Source organism: Moschus berezovskii, chromosome 27 (genome assembly GCF_049115385.1).
Source record: "Moschus berezovskii isolate FMDL1 chromosome 27, NW_MosBer_1.0, whole genome shotgun sequence".
Taxonomy (NCBI): Eukaryota; Metazoa; Chordata; class Mammalia; order Artiodactyla; family Moschidae; genus Moschus; species Moschus berezovskii.
Window position 1 is genome coordinate 28,689,332 of NC_142486.1, and position 15,074 is coordinate 28,704,405.

Sequence of the window (15,074 nt, forward strand, 5' to 3'; positions counted from 1 at the left end):
TTGTATGCTTTTAAAAATTAACTGAATTTTATTTATTTTTGGCTGCACTGGGTCTGCATTGCTGTGTTTGGGCTTCCCCTAGCTGTGGCAAGAGAGGGCTTCCTCGTGTGGCGTGCAGGCTTCTCCCTGTGGTGGCTTCTCTTGTTGCCAAGCTCAGGCTTGAGTTTGGCAGGTATTGTGAGCTTCAGGAGTTGAGGTTCATAGGCTCAAGCTGCCTTGTGGCATGTGGATTCTTCCCAAACCAAGATCGAACTGGTGTCCCCTGCATTGGCAGGCAGATTCTTAACCACTAGACAGGGAAGTCTTATCTGTATGTTTAAGAAACATTTAAACGTTTTCTGCTTTCCTCTGGGCAGTCTCTTCAAATTACGTGAGAAAGCTCACATATACAGGTTTTCAGAGAAAGGAACCATCATTTTGATAAAGTGATTCCTTTATTTGTCCAATACTAATTAAACAACTACCATGTGGACAGAGTTATCCCAGGAAATAATCATTGGACCATTATGAGCTACTGAGCATCACCACGGAGCTGGGCACTGGTGGGCACTTGAAGTGCATTCACAAGCACATCTACATTCACTGTTGGAGGCAGGATACAGAGGCTTCTGGTGAGGGCTGCACAGGGGTGAGAAGAGATGGGCCTGATCCGGGTCCTGTTCTTGGTGCATCCTGGGGAGCAGTGAGTGACACACCTGGAGACACACGTCTGATACAGAGTCCTGTGTTCCATGCCTGGTTCACGACAGGTGGGCAGATGAGGGCACATAAAGGTTTTCGAGGCAAATGAAATCGGTAAAGCTGTGCTTGAGGAGTGAGCTTCCCTGGTAGCTCAGCAGGTAAAGAATCCACCTGCGATGCAGGAGACCCCGGTTTGATTCCTGGGTCGGGAAGATCTGCTGGAGAAGGCATAGGCTATCCGTTCCAGTGCTTGAGGATGATAAATCTCATCAGGAAGGTGGGTTGGGCTGGGACAAGGTAAAAGGGAGGTGCTGTTACTTCTGCGACTATGGTGACAAACATGAAAATGCAAAGAAAGAGATCAATCTACGCAAGAGATATTACAAAAATCATTTCTGAGCTTTAGTGACTAGAGAGAAGAATGAGCAGAGGTTGTCTAGGTTCTAGAACTGGGGAAGTAGATGGTTCTGCTGATAGAAATGGGTCACAGCAGGGACTTTCTTCGTGGTCCTGTGGTTAACATTCTGCACTCCTGAAGCAGGGGCCCCCAGTTCGATTCCTGGTCAGGGAACTAGAGCCCACGTGCTCCAACTAAGAGCCTACATGCTGCAACTAAAGCTCTGGCACAACTGAATACTTTTTTTTTTTTTAAATGAGTCCCTGTAAACTAATGGGGCCCAGCTTGAAGAGAAGGGAAGTCGAATTTCGGAAAAGTTGAGTTTGAAGTGATGACAAATTTCCAAGAACTGCCTAGTGAACATGTGAAGATATAACTGTAGTTGTGAGGTAAGGGCGAGGCCAAGTGTATGGATCTCAAAGTCATTTAAAACGGCAACATATATGGAAATAAATTTCTCACAACCTTTTAAAACTAGAATGCATCAATAATTCTTAGTTTATCAGATCTGAAAGTTATTTCTCATGAGAGAAAATAAGATATCAAAAGTGTATTTTGAAAGTCCTGTTTGGAAAAGCTGAGGTGGCCACTGTTTTTTTATTGTCTTCAACAAACTAGAAACTGCATGGACTTTGATTACTTCTTAGGAATTCTGCTCGTTTCATTTTACTCTAAACTGAAAAACTGGAAGTTAACAGAGAAAGGGTTCACAACTTAACTGAATTCAACTGATCTTTTCTGCTATTTTTGTGTAAGTATTTGGGTTTTTTCCATTAAAGAAAACAATAGGAAAGCAAAAGGAGCAAAGTGCCTCCTAGGTGATAAAAATCTAGCTCAGATACTCAAGTTCCAAGCTGTGGCCTTTTGACTTGGATAAACACACCCTCAATGCAGTGCAAAGGCCTCTTTGAGGATGTTTATAACAATTCTCTACAAACTCAGCACACACAGCAGGGGGCTGGAACTGTGAGAAGGTTTGCTGGCTGAGTTCCTTCACAGGGAAGGACATGTCAGAACACACCCACAGCCTGCTGCTCTTCCTCTGTCATGGTCTCAGTGGAGTCTGGGGGAATGTGGTTAGGACTGGGGTGAGAAGCATTCCAGCCCCACTCCCAGTGCCCTGTAAACACGGAGACACTTTGGTTTATGCTCAATCATTGCATGACAAGACCAGTGTTGATTACCTCGCTCAAAACTAATGGGAAAATGCCCGAGTTGGAAAAGCCTGCAAAACTGCCAACAGAGACAAGTTCAAAACAACGGCCTGGACACCACAGAATTGAAGACCTCTGCACTGAGTCACTCTGAAGAGCTGCGGTTTCTGCCAGTTGAAGTTGGCTCTTCAGCTGACGTCTGTATCGGTGCTTCAAGGGTCAGGGCACACTCTGAAATCACAGGCCAAGTTTTTGTTTGTCTACACAAGTGTCTTCCTGAAGGAAATCTAGGTTTTTATTTACTCTCTCGGGGCTTCTCAGGTAGCACTAAAGGCAAAGAACCCTCCTGCCAGTGCATGGTTTCCATCCTTGGGTCAGGAAGATCCCCTGGAGAAGGAAACGGCAACCCACTTCAGTATTCTTATCTGGAGGGCTACAGTCCACCGGGTGGCAGAGTCAGATATGACTGCAGTGACTCAGCATGCATAGCATGCAAAGTGGACCAAGACCCAGGTAAGGCTAAGAGACACTGATTATCCAGTGAGATAAGGGCTTTATTACTGTAACCCCCGCTGCTCCCCAGCTTCCTAGGTGACTGTAATGAACCCAGGCGAGCTCCCCACAGTGAGCCAGCATTTCTGTCAAGAGCAGCCGTCCTCCTTGACCTGGCAGTTTCAACAGTGGCACCATCTGGTCTTTTTTTTTCTTCCGGCCGCATAGCATGTGGGATGGCCAGGGATCGAATCTGTACTGGAAGCGCAGAGTCTTAACCACTGGACCACCAAGTCCCAACATCTAGTCTTCAGACAGGCAATTTTCATGAGGCGCTTCTCTTTCTCCTCCTCCTCCCCCATTGTCTATTGAATTTGATGCCAGCATTTAAAACAATCTGAGTTCACAGACAAATCCAGATTCCTGGCTGCTTCTGAAAATTCGGAAGATCTGGCAACCCTGGGCGATCCCTTTGTGTTGAGAATCTGCTGAAGCTGTGTATCTGAGCAGCTGCCCGCTTCAGAGGGAGCTGCAGCCTTCACCCAGCTGGTTCCTCACTTCCATTAGCTGCCAGATTCCAGTGGATATTTGTGTTTTCATAACTTGTTCTGTAAGGTGCTGCCTTCTGAGTCCACCATGAGAGTGTGACATTTCTAGGCTGAATGGCCTTTTAGGCTAGAAAGCTTCTGGAGTCTATGGGCTTATAGTTTTTCTTTCTCTGCTGTCGGGTGGTTACTTATTGTTGGGAAGGTGGTTACTTATCAGGTCTTCCTCACGTTTTTCTACCTTACCCCTTCTATTCTGCTTTAGACTCAGAGGTGCAGCAGATTTTGTGTGTGAATGGCTGTGCATGAGGGCAGGGGTCAAGTTTAAAAATCCTAAGCTGGCTTTATTCTCATCATATCCTCACAGACCTAGCACCTTTTTATCAAATATTTCAGAAGAGGCCTTTAAAACACTTAATTTTTTGGAGGTCTTACCTATTCCTGGTTCTGAGGGACAGAGTAATACACCTCAGTTTTAAAATCAGAAGACAGATTCTGATTCCCGGCTTCATTACCAGCCATGAGATTACAGGCAAATTATTCATTCTCCCCAAGGCTCACATCACCATACATAAGCAATGGGGTTACTGCTGCTGATCTGACAAGACTGGCCTCAGAATTAAGAGGACAGCACACAGGAAGCGCTCATGGTCCCTTCTTCCATATCACGTTCCAGCGGGTGACATCTGTCTATCCATACAAGTGAAGAATTGCTAAGGTGGTGGCTTTCCTGCCCATGCCATATAACCGACCACATAACTTTTATTTATTAAAATGACCACACATGCTTTTATTCCAAAAGACATGGATGTTTTTTAAAATTTTATATTATGTTTTTGGCTTTGTCTCATGGCGTGTGGGATCTTAGTTCCCCAATAAGGGACTGAACCTGTGCCCTCTGCAGTGAAAGCACACAGTTCTAACCACTGGAGTGCCCAAGGAGAGACACGACTTCCTGAGTAGCGCACCATCTCTAAAGTTGCCATGTCAAGAAATGGCATAAAATCTGAGAAAGCATTAATATGTGAAATATGACATGAATATAAGCACATGAACAAACTGCACAGCTGACATTTTCTAAAATGTTCACGGCTTAGGTCTATTGGCACAACTGATAGGAAACAATTGCTAGAAAATAATTATCACAAGATACCTATCACCCCAAAGCTATGCATGTTCTCCCCAAGAAATACCTAACTGACAGGGTACAACTGTCTGAAAATCCATGGGGGCATAAAAAGAGCTGGGACACATATAAGGTCCCAACGATTCTATGTAACTAAAGACCCTAGAATGAATTTGGCTATTCTATCCCTGGAAGGAAAGTTGTTTGTCAAGTGCTTATCTATGGATTTATCCAGAGGCCTACTCTCCAGGAGGATGCAGGGGCCCTGCTATAGCCAGTTTCATTCTTCAGTCCCTCAACTAACATTTAAGAAAATTAATATAATGATTTTTATTGAGTTTATTGAAGAAGAATGCATTAATTTTCAGTTTAAGAATTTTTATACCTTAGCTTCTAAAGACCTCACTATGTGATGACTGTTAATTCTTCAGAAAGTGAAATTATCAAGCTGCTTAGTTCAGTGAAATTATGGTTCTACTTCTTCACTCAACAAAACACTGATTGTGACTGTAACACATGTGATATGTAACACATACTGTAACACTTTAGGAATAAGTCTTTGAAGAGCTAATGTATTGGGATTCCAGCCTGAAAAATGAGATCTCAACTATTTCTTAGCAGAGACGTAGGCTGCAAGAATACAAAGATTTTGGCTTTAGACTGGTCTCTAGTTAGGTTATTTCTTCCCATTACATACTGCCCAACAACAGACAATAATGACAATTGCTAATATTAATTGAGCCCTTATATAATGTAAGAGGTATAATAATCTTAATAGGATAATTATTACTATCATCTCCATTTTACTGATGAGAAACTGGAGACCTAACTGGGATAAGGAAGAGTCAGGTTTTTTATTTTGTTTTTTCAAACACAAATTTCTTTTTTCATTTTTTTGGCTGAACAGTGAAGCATGTGGGATCCTAGTTCCCTGACCAGGGATCAAACCCATGCCTCCTGCAGTGGAAGCCAGGGAATTCCAGGTCAGGCTTTAAATCATGGTCTCATGTAAAGCCTGTCCTCGTAACACTACATCAGTCTAGGCCACAACACAGAGGCACCACTGCGAAGCTGAGAAATTCAAACTAGACTCTGACATCACTGCATTTCGGGACAAGAACTGCAGCTTGAGGCTGTTAGGGTGACCATGCTCTTCCACCTAGGAGATAAACAAGCAGAAATATTCACAAGAGAAGTAGGGGTGATGGTGTTTGGGTGTACCCCATTTCTGGCACCCCAAGTCCACCCCTGGGGACACCACTCTAGACACTAACAGAACACTACAGAAATTATCAAATGTCCAAAGACACCCATTTCTAGTGATTATGAGATACAGAGAAATGAGTCCAAACGTAAGCAAAGCAAAGATCAGAAGTGGCAATAAATAGAGAATGTGGTAAATACTTCTTGCAGGTGGTGGAAACTGGCTTTCATTAACATAGAGAAGCACTTCCAGGCTTTTATTGTATAAAACTCTGTTTTTCCAACTCCAAAGAGACAGATTTTCTTTCTCAACAGGGTCAGGAATCACTAGGGCAAAGGTAGCCAGCCAGCTCACGGGTTAGGTCTGTTGGTACAACTGATAGAAAACAACTGCTAGGAAATAATTATCACAAGACAGCTATCACCCCAAACTTATGTATATTCTCCCAAAGAAATACCTAACTAACAGGGTACAACTGTCTGAAAATCCATGGGGGGAAAAAAAAGACCTGGGACACATACAATGTCCCAATGATTCTATGTAACTGGACACTGACTTGCTGCCTACACTCGGAGGCTCTGTGATTGCTCTGCAGTGCTGTTGTACAAGACAAGAGCACACAGCAAAGGGTCTGTGGAGGATATGCAAATGACTTATCCTGTATGAAACAGCGGAGACATCCAATAATTTAGAAAGTGATCAAAAACTAATGGTGGTCATCACTAACCCATACCATAGCTACTGGTTTTTAACCTATCCCATTACAACTCACACATTTCTAAACTCATGAATCCTTTTCAGGTTTTGGACACTGCTGGTTGAGCAACCTGTGCCTCGCCAACCAAATCCTGAGCACTTGAAGGTCAGGAGCTAAGTCAGAGAACTCGAACATTGTACCTGTGAGTGACTGGCACAAAGCTGAGTTCTAGGTATTTGGAGCTGAAAACAGAACCCACAAACCTTTGATTTCTATAACAGAAATTTCTTAGAACCTCTGTCGGAATCACCCCAGAAGTTTGGTGAATTCAAAGATATCTGGCAGACAGACCCAGGAATGCTCCTTTTAAAGAAGCCCCTTAGAATATTCTTTACAAAAAAATGTTATTTTTAATTGAAGGATAATTGCTTTACAATATTGTGCTGATTTCTGCCATACATCAACATGAATCAACCATAGATAACATATGCTCCCTCCTTCTTAAACCTACCCCTCCACTTCTCACCCTATCCCGCCCCTCTAAGTTGTCACAGATCCTACTTACATGGATGTTTGGGAACTGAGAGCTATTACATACACATAAACACTTATAATCCTAAGTATATGTTTCACACAAGGTGAGGCAAGACAGTAACAAAACCAAGTTTAAATAACATTTCCAGTTTCATTTCCTCTCCTCTCCAATCCTTCCCCTCTCCACAGTTCCAATCATCCTCCTGGAGCAAAATCCTGATCCAGTCCTTCCTTACTCAAAACCTTCCCAACTGTGAGAGTATAAAACCCATGGTCTTATTTAAGAATCTTTATGGCCCAGCTGCAATCAACAGAATTTTTTAACTAAAAGCACGGACTCTGGGGTGAGAATGCTGCTGCTGCTGCTAAGTCGCTTCTGTTGTGTTCGACTCTGTGCGACCCCATAGATGGCAGCCCACCAGGCTCCACTATCCCTGGGATTCTCCAACAGCATTCAAATCCCAATGACTTCAATTATTAGTTGTGTGACCTCAGGCAAGTTACTTAACCTGTCTGTGCCTCAGTTTCTTAATCCGTAAAATGGGGATATGGATAGTACCTGCCTGATAGGGTTGTTGACAGGATTAAACAAATTAATGCACGCACAACACTCCAGGCTCCTCTGTTCATGGGATTCTCCAGGCAAGAATACTGGAGTGGGTTGCCATTTCCTTCTCCAGGGGATCTTCCCGACCCAGGGATCGAACCCAGGTCTCCTGTATTCCAGGCAGATGCTTTAACACCTGAGCCACCAGGGAAGTTAAGTGTTAGCTTTTACTATTATCCTGATCACCTCCTGCTACTCACCTACCCACAGGTTATACTCTAGTCCCACCTGTTAATTCCTGCTCTTTCCCTACATTGTTCTATCTGTAACACAGATACACACCATCTCTGGGTCGAAAGTGTCCAACAGACAAGACTCATATGAACCATCACTTGAAAATCTTTAATGACTAACCTTCCTCTAGCTCAAAGTAACCCTTCCTGCCTCTGTGCACTAATGCAACTTTCATTTGTGCATGTTTTCTCATCTCCTAGACTATGATTTCCCTGGACTGTAGCCCACCGTGTCGCAGACACGACTGAGCGACTTCACTACTAGGTAGGTAGTACCAGTGCCAAATACCAGAACTTCAAAAAAAACCACAAACTGCCTGGAGCAGCACAATTTTCCCATCAAGTTTATAGAGATCTGCAGGGAAGCACTGAGCATATGGGTTTGTATATCCCTAGGCGGGCTTGTTTATAAGCCAGCCGTGACAAAAACAAACCAAACCCAATCCAACCCACACGTGCACTCTTGCCTGTCAGCTCTGGGACGTGCTCCAGGAAAGGAAGGTAGTAAAACTCCTTCCTATTGGCGTTTCAGAGCGTGTCATCAAGACCATCTACAAGGTCTGGGCAAGGACTGGCCAATGGGCTTCGGTGGGGAGGACCCAACGAGAACTGCGGAGGGCAAGACAACACCTGGCTCCTTCTCCTCACCAAAGTTGGAAGGCCGCCTTCTGCCCCGCCAAAGATACCCTATCAGGCACGGCCTGATTCTCTTTTGCTTTTTTTTAAAAAAATAAACAAATAAAGAGAACTCTCTTTTGCATAAGTCCAGATTTCTGAGCCATGAAGTCTGAATCACTAGAGCTGGGAGTGTGACTCTGGGTTTCACTTTTCCTTTCTGCGAGTCCCTTATCCTCTTTTAAAACGGGATCATTCTTTCAGCCCTGGGGCAAGAACGCACCCGCCTAGTTAGATCTGAAGCCCAGCCTGTTGTTTATCAGGAGCCCGGTCAATTCTGCACGAGCTGTCGCAGGCTGCGCCCCGCGCTCCCGGGTGCGGGGTCCCGGTCATCTCCCTCCAAGGTGTGAGGCAGCCACGTCCTCTCCGTCTTGCCCTGGGGAGGGTGGAGGCAGAAATCCAGAAACTACAGGCTCGGACTGTGACCCGGGAGGGAACACAGGTGAGGTCCAGAAACCGGCTTGCCGAGGTGGGGCTCCCGGGAAGGATGCAGACGCTGGCCAAGTGGGGGTCCCCGCCTCAAAGCCAGGGCTGAGGCTGCACAGAACCCAGGCCTGGGAGGGGAGATCCCGCCCACCTCCTCCGAGCCCGTCCTCCACCGCCTCCTTCCACACCCGAAATCGAGCCCGGCCGCACCCTGGCTACCCTCCGCCAAGCGGCTTCTTACCTCCGCGCTCATGGCCAACCTGGCCGTCGACCCCTACCTGGGCCCCTTCGCGGACACAGAGGAAGAGGTAGCAGCTCCACTTCCGGAAATAACCTTGGACTGACTGCGGAGGAGGGTACCCCGGCGGCCCGCGACCATAGAGGAGAGGCCGCAGCCGTTCCCCAATCCCCTGAACCCTGCGCCCGCCCCGCGGCCTAGAGCGGCCACGCCCCCGCTGGGGGTCCGCGCAGGCGTACTACCGCCAGCCCCGCCCCTTCCTTTTGGGTGGACAGACCTTGAGGGCAAGGCGTCACACCCTGAAGGTGCTCCGGCGGGGTGTCTGTCTTTTGTTAACTGCAGGAAACAGCTTTGCCCGGAAATTAAAATAATATTACAAGACCGTACTGTACTCGCCACGATTTTTTTTTGGCGGTTACATTGTATGCAGAAATCAGAGGACCATCGCTGTATTTCCATTTGCAGTATTAAGAATCGGATTATTAAAATATCTTTCTTATCACCACGTTTTTTTTTCTCACCCAGCGTTTTGGTTTATTAAGCTGTGCTGTGGTGTGCTGAGGCGCTCAATCGTGTTCGACTCTGCGAACCCGTGGACTGTAACCCGCCAGGCACCTCTGTCCATGGGGACTCTCCAGGTGGGAATACTGGAGTGGGTTGCCATGCACTCCGCGAGAGGATCCTCCCAACCCAGGGATCGAACCCATGTCTCTCTCATTGCAGGCGGGTTCTTCACTGTCTGAGCCACCCGTTAAGAATTCATTCTGATTATCTGCTTTAAGTCACTGGCCGGGAGATTGATAAAACTGATCATTTTTTTCCCTAGCAATCAAATGTGCAAAGAATAAAAAGACTGATGTTCTGTGCGAGTGCCAGGATGGTATGAACTCATTTTCTGGAGGATAGTCTGGCAATAGGCAGCAGCATAGTTTTTTTTAACATTGCAGTGAAAGATACATGACAAAATTTACCATTTTAACTATTTTCAAGTGTGGCACTAAGTGTATCCACATTATTGTGCAAGCATGACTAACATCCATCTCTAGGACTTTATCATCTTCCCAAACTGGAAATTCATATTCAGTCAACAATTCTCAATAGTTCCTTCCCCAGCCTCTGATAACTATCATCTAGGTACCACATGTAAATGGAATCATACAGTGTTTGTCTTGTTGTGACTGGCTTATTTCACCCACCATAGTGTTCTCCAGGTTCATCTACTTTGTAACATGTGTCAGAACTTCCTTCCATTTAGAGGTAGAATAATATTCCATTGTATGCACACATGACATTTTGTTTATCCAGTTTATCTGATGATGGATACTTGGGTTGTTTCCACTTTTTGTCTATTGTGAATTACGCTGCTATGAATATGGGTGTACAAATACCTAGTCAAACCTCTACTTTCAGTTAGTTTGGGTGCATGCCCAGAAGTGGAATTGCTGCATTACATTTGATAATTCTATTTTTAAATTTTTAAAGACAGGCCATAATGTTTTCCATAGGGGCTGTACCATTTTACATTCCCACTAGCAGTGGGCAAAGTTCCAATTTCTCACCTAATAGGCGTGAAATGAAACCTCATTTTGGTTTTCACTTGCATTTGTGATGTTCAGCATCTTTTCATGAACTTCTTGGCCATTTATATCTTCTTTGGAGAAATATTTAAGTCCTTTGTCCACTTGAAAAATAATTTTATTTATCCATTTATTTTGACTGTCCTGGATCTTTGTTGCTTTTCTCTAGCTGTGGTGAGTGGAGCCTGCTCTCTAGTTTCGATGCTAGGGCTTCTCCTTGTTGTGCAGCACAGGCTGTAGGGTGCGCAGGCTTCAGTAGCTGTGGCTCCTGGGCTCTAGAGCACAGGCTCAATAGTTGTGGTGCCTGGGCTTAGTTGCCCTGTGGCATGTGGAATCTTTCCAGACCAGAGATCAAACCCATGTTTCTGGCATTGGCAGGCAGATTCTTTACAACTGAGCCACCGGGGAAGCCCCCCTCTGCATGTCCATTTTTATACTAGATTGTTTGCTTTTGTGTTTTGGGGGTTGAAGGAGTTCTTTTTGTATTATATATTAACCCATTATCAGATATATGATTTGCAAATATTTTCTCCCATTTTATGGGTTGCTTTTTCACCTTGTTGGTAGTGTCCTTTGAAGCACAAAAGTTTTAAATTTTGATGTAATTCATTTTTTTTCTTTTGTTGCTTGTGCTTTTGGTGTCATAGCCAAAAAAAAAAAATCATTGCCAAATCCAGTGTCATGAAATTTTGCCCTATGCTTTCTTCTAAAACTCTTATAGTTTTGGTATTTGAATTTAGGTGTTTGATTTACTTTGAGTTAATTTTTATACAGTGCTAGGTAAGGGTCTAACGTCATTCTTTTGAATGAGGGTATTCAATTTTCTCAATACCATTTAGTGAAAAGAGTATCCCTTCCTCATTGAATGACCTTGGCATCCAAATCATTTGAATGTATATTCAAGGGTGTATTTGTGGGCTGTCTATTACATTAGTCTTTATATCTATTTATGTCAGTACCACACTGTTTTGATTAATGTAGCTTTACTGTAAGTTTTGATAATTATTGAACTTAAATTACTTAAAATTTAAGTGGCCATATGTGGCCACTACTTTCTATCTAGGACTTTCAAAGCTGATACCAGTAGGCAAAAAGATATTTTAGATTTTAAGTTTGGCGCTTGTATTGGTTTTCACATTTTCACAGAGACTGCTGCTTACATTAAGAATAGAGGACATAGCTAACTATATATAAATTTCCTTTGAATGAGGAGAGGAAAATGGACTTGTGGCACCTGATGGGGATAGTATGGTCACACTCTTACTTGTACTTTAGGGTAAGTAATATTTTCTTTTGGGGGAAAATGGTTATTTTCTTTTCAAAAAAACCAAGTGGTTTGTACTTAGCATTTCTCCCAAACCTAAGGGGTGAATTCAGGGAAATGTGACAGCAGGTCAGAACTCTGATCATAGCTTATTGACACATTTATTTCTACAGTGCTTCACAAGTCACATACATTATCAACATTGATCCTAAAACTGATTTAGTGGAAGAGAAAATCGAAGCTTAGGAATATTGAATAATTCCAGACTTAATAAACAGATGGTAAAGAATCTGCCTCCAGTGCAGGAGACCCAGGTTTGACCCCTGGGTCATGAAGATCCCCTGGGGAAGGCAAAGGCAACCCACTCCAATATTCTTGCCTGGAGAATTCCATGGACAGAGGAGTCTGACAGGCTACAGTTCATGGGGTCGCAGAGTCGGACATGACTGAGTAACACTTTCTCTCTGACCACTAACATCTTGACTGAGCCTTAGAAGCCAGATTGTCTAACCAACTTCATGTGGCTTTTGTGAAAGACCAAGGTGAATTCTCAGACAGCCATTTTGCTTTTTTGTATTTCTTTTTCTTGGCGATGGTCTTGATTCCTGTCTCCTGTACAATGTACTATCAGATCTAGTCCCCTAAATCTATTTCTCACTTCCACTATATAATCATAAGGGATTTGATTTAGGTCATACCTGAATGGTCTAGTGGTTTTTCCCACTTTCTTCAATTTAAGTCTGAATTTGGCAATAAGGAGTTCATGATCTGAGCCACAGTCAGCTCCCGGTCTTGTTTTTGCTGACTGCATAGAGCTTCTCCATCTTTGGCAGCAACGAATATAGTCAGTCTGATTTTGATGTTGACCATCTGGTGATGTCCATGTGTAGAATCTTCTTTTGTGTTGTTGGAAGAGGGTGTTTGCTATGGCCAGTGCGTTCTCTTGGCAAAACTCTATTAGCCTTTGCCCTGCTTCATTCTGTACTCCAAGGCCAAATTTGCCTGTTACTCCAGGTGTTTCTTGACTGCCTACTTTGCATTCCAGCCCCCTATAATGAAAAGGACATCTTTTTGGGTGTTAGTTCTAAAAGGTCTTGGAGGTCTTCATAGAGCCGTTCAACTTCAGCTTCTTCAGTGTTACTGGTCAGGGCATAGACTTGGATTACCGTCATATTGAATGGTTTGCCTTGGAAACAAACAGAGATCATTCTGTCGTTTTTGAGATTGCATCCAAGTACTGCATTTCGGACTCTTTTGTTGACTATGATGGCTACTCCATTTCCTCTAAGGGATTCCTGCCCACAGTAGTAGATGGTGATTGCAGCCATGAAATTAAAAGACGCTTACTTCTTGGAAGGAAAGTTATGACCAACCTAGACAGCATATTAAAAAGCAGAAACATTACTTTGCCAACAAAGGTCTGTCTAGTCAAGGCTATGGTTTTCCCAGTAGTCATGTATGGATGTGAGAGTCGGACTATAAAGAAAGCTGAGCGCGGAAGAATTGATGCTTTTGAACTGTGGTGTTGGAGAAGACTCTTGAGAGTCCCTTGGACTGCAAGGAGATCCAACCAGTCCATCCTAAAGGAGATCAGTATTGGGTGTTCATTGGAAGGACTGATGTTGAAGCTGAAACTCCAATACTTTGGCCACCTGATGCGAAGAGCTGACTCATTTGAAAAGACCCTGATGCTGGGAAAGATTGAGGGCAGGAGGAGAAGGGAACGACAGAGGATGAGATGGTTGGATGGCACCACCAACTCAATGGACATGAGTTTGGGTGAACTCCAGGAGTTGGTGATGGACAGGGAGGCCTGGCGTGCTGTGGTTCATGGGGTCGGGAAGAGTCGGATACGATTGAGCGACTAAACTGAACTGAAGGTGAATTCTTTCGACCGATCCATGTTTATGGAGCATGTGCTCGTGTCAGCAGTGTTGTAGGCTCTGGGAATCAACAGCAAACCAATAACCAACATAAAACTCCATTATGCAGGACCTCATCTATTTTGCTCTCCATCGTATTACCAGTAGCTAGTGCCACAGCCTAGGGTCTCAGCTTTGCGTTCCCTGTCGCCTCTGCAAATAGCCCTGTTTCCCATTATTCTTATTGCAGCACTCTGCTCTTTCCTTTCAAAGCGATCTTGGGATTTCCAAGTGGCAAGTTTGAATCCTGCCTGACTTTGCGCTCTTCCCTCAAGTTAAGCTCCAATGGGGTTGGGCATCTTGTCTTTTCTATTCATCCCTGTATCCCCACTCCTTTCAGGATGTCTGGCACATAACTGGAACTCAGGAAATATTTCCTCATCAGTTGGATGGACTGAACTGAACAGATCACTCAAACTTCTCAAGTAAAAGGCCCAAGTCTGGTGTCTCCAGTGAGACCACGCCTTGGAGAACTTTGATAGCCACGCCCCTGCTGCGTCCCGGGAACGAAACCCACCCTTGGCCCCGCCCCCGCCATGACGCAGGCGCACGTGACGCGCGCCGGCGCGCGCTGTATCCGGAAGTCGCCCCCGCGGTCTCTGCCGCGGCTGCCAGCGCTGTCGCCGCGCAGCTTCGCGAGTGGAACGGTCGAGGCGGGCCCGGGCGGGGCCGGAGGCCTGGCCACGCCGCAGAATGGAGATAATCAGAAGCAGTGCGTGTCGCTGTACACCTCCCCGCGTCCTCGCGGCACTTCCTCACCCGGCCTGCTAGGCCCGCACCGCGGCAGGTCTACTTGACCCGGCCTGGGGCAGAGGCAGCCCCCTCAGGGGTTTGCTCCCCTTTTGCGCCTTTTGGGGCCTTGTTCCTCTCTGGCCCATGCACTCCTCGGGGCTTATATCCCTCCGGTCTGTGCACCCCTTAGGGACTTGTCCTCTCATCTCAGGATCCTTGGAAGCTCCCCCTCCCTCCTTCCCTATTCCCCTAGTAACTCGTGGGCAGGAAGCCAGGCCACCGGTTCTGAGCCTCTTCTCGGTTTCTCCGCAGATTTTAAGAGTAATCTTCACAAAGTGTACCAGGCCATAGAGGAGGCCGACTTCTTCGCCATCGATGGGGAGTTTTCAGGTATCCCTCGCTTCCTAGCTCGAGGCTGGCACCCCGCAGTGCATAGCCGAGCCTCCTGCCCGCCATCCCCACCCCCCATCCCCGTACCCCCTGACCTCTGGCCTGGGTTTATACCTGCTGGTCGCTCCTCCCTGTTTGAGTTTTCTGGGTCAGGTTGCTTGAGTCTCCACGTTTCCTCTT

The 15,074-nt window shown here is 45.3% G+C and overlaps 2 protein-coding genes across 6 annotated transcripts in view; one reads left to right on the forward strand and one right to left on the reverse strand.

Moving 5' to 3' along the window:
• The window catches only part of BFAR (bifunctional apoptosis regulator), a 28,982-nt gene extending 19,779 nt beyond the window's left edge, over positions 1-9,203 (reverse strand). For 2 of the 4 annotated variants that reach the window (XR_016036658.1, XM_055409532.2), the window contains exon 1: positions 9,013-9,203. The gene's annotated coding sequence lies outside the window, so the exon portion shown is untranslated. Of the gene's footprint in view, positions 1-8,568; positions 8,707-9,012 lie in introns of those variants that run through there. The other 2 variants (XM_055409533.2, XM_088833327.1) reach the window with 2 other exon arrangements.
• Positions 9,204-14,331: 5,128 nt separating this feature from the next.
• The window catches only part of PARN (poly(A)-specific ribonuclease), a 183,548-nt gene continuing 182,805 nt past the window's right edge, over positions 14,332-15,074 (forward strand). Inside the window, exons 1-2 of one of the 2 annotated variants that reach the window (XM_055409530.2) lie at positions 14,332-14,484; positions 14,817-14,894. In XM_055409530.2, the coding sequence (XP_055265505.1) occupies positions 14,466-14,484; positions 14,817-14,894 (97 nt within the window). In that variant the 5' untranslated portion in view covers positions 14,332-14,465. Of the gene's footprint in view, positions 14,560-14,816; positions 14,895-15,074 lie in introns of both variants that reach the window. The other variant, XM_055409531.2, reaches the window with a different exon arrangement.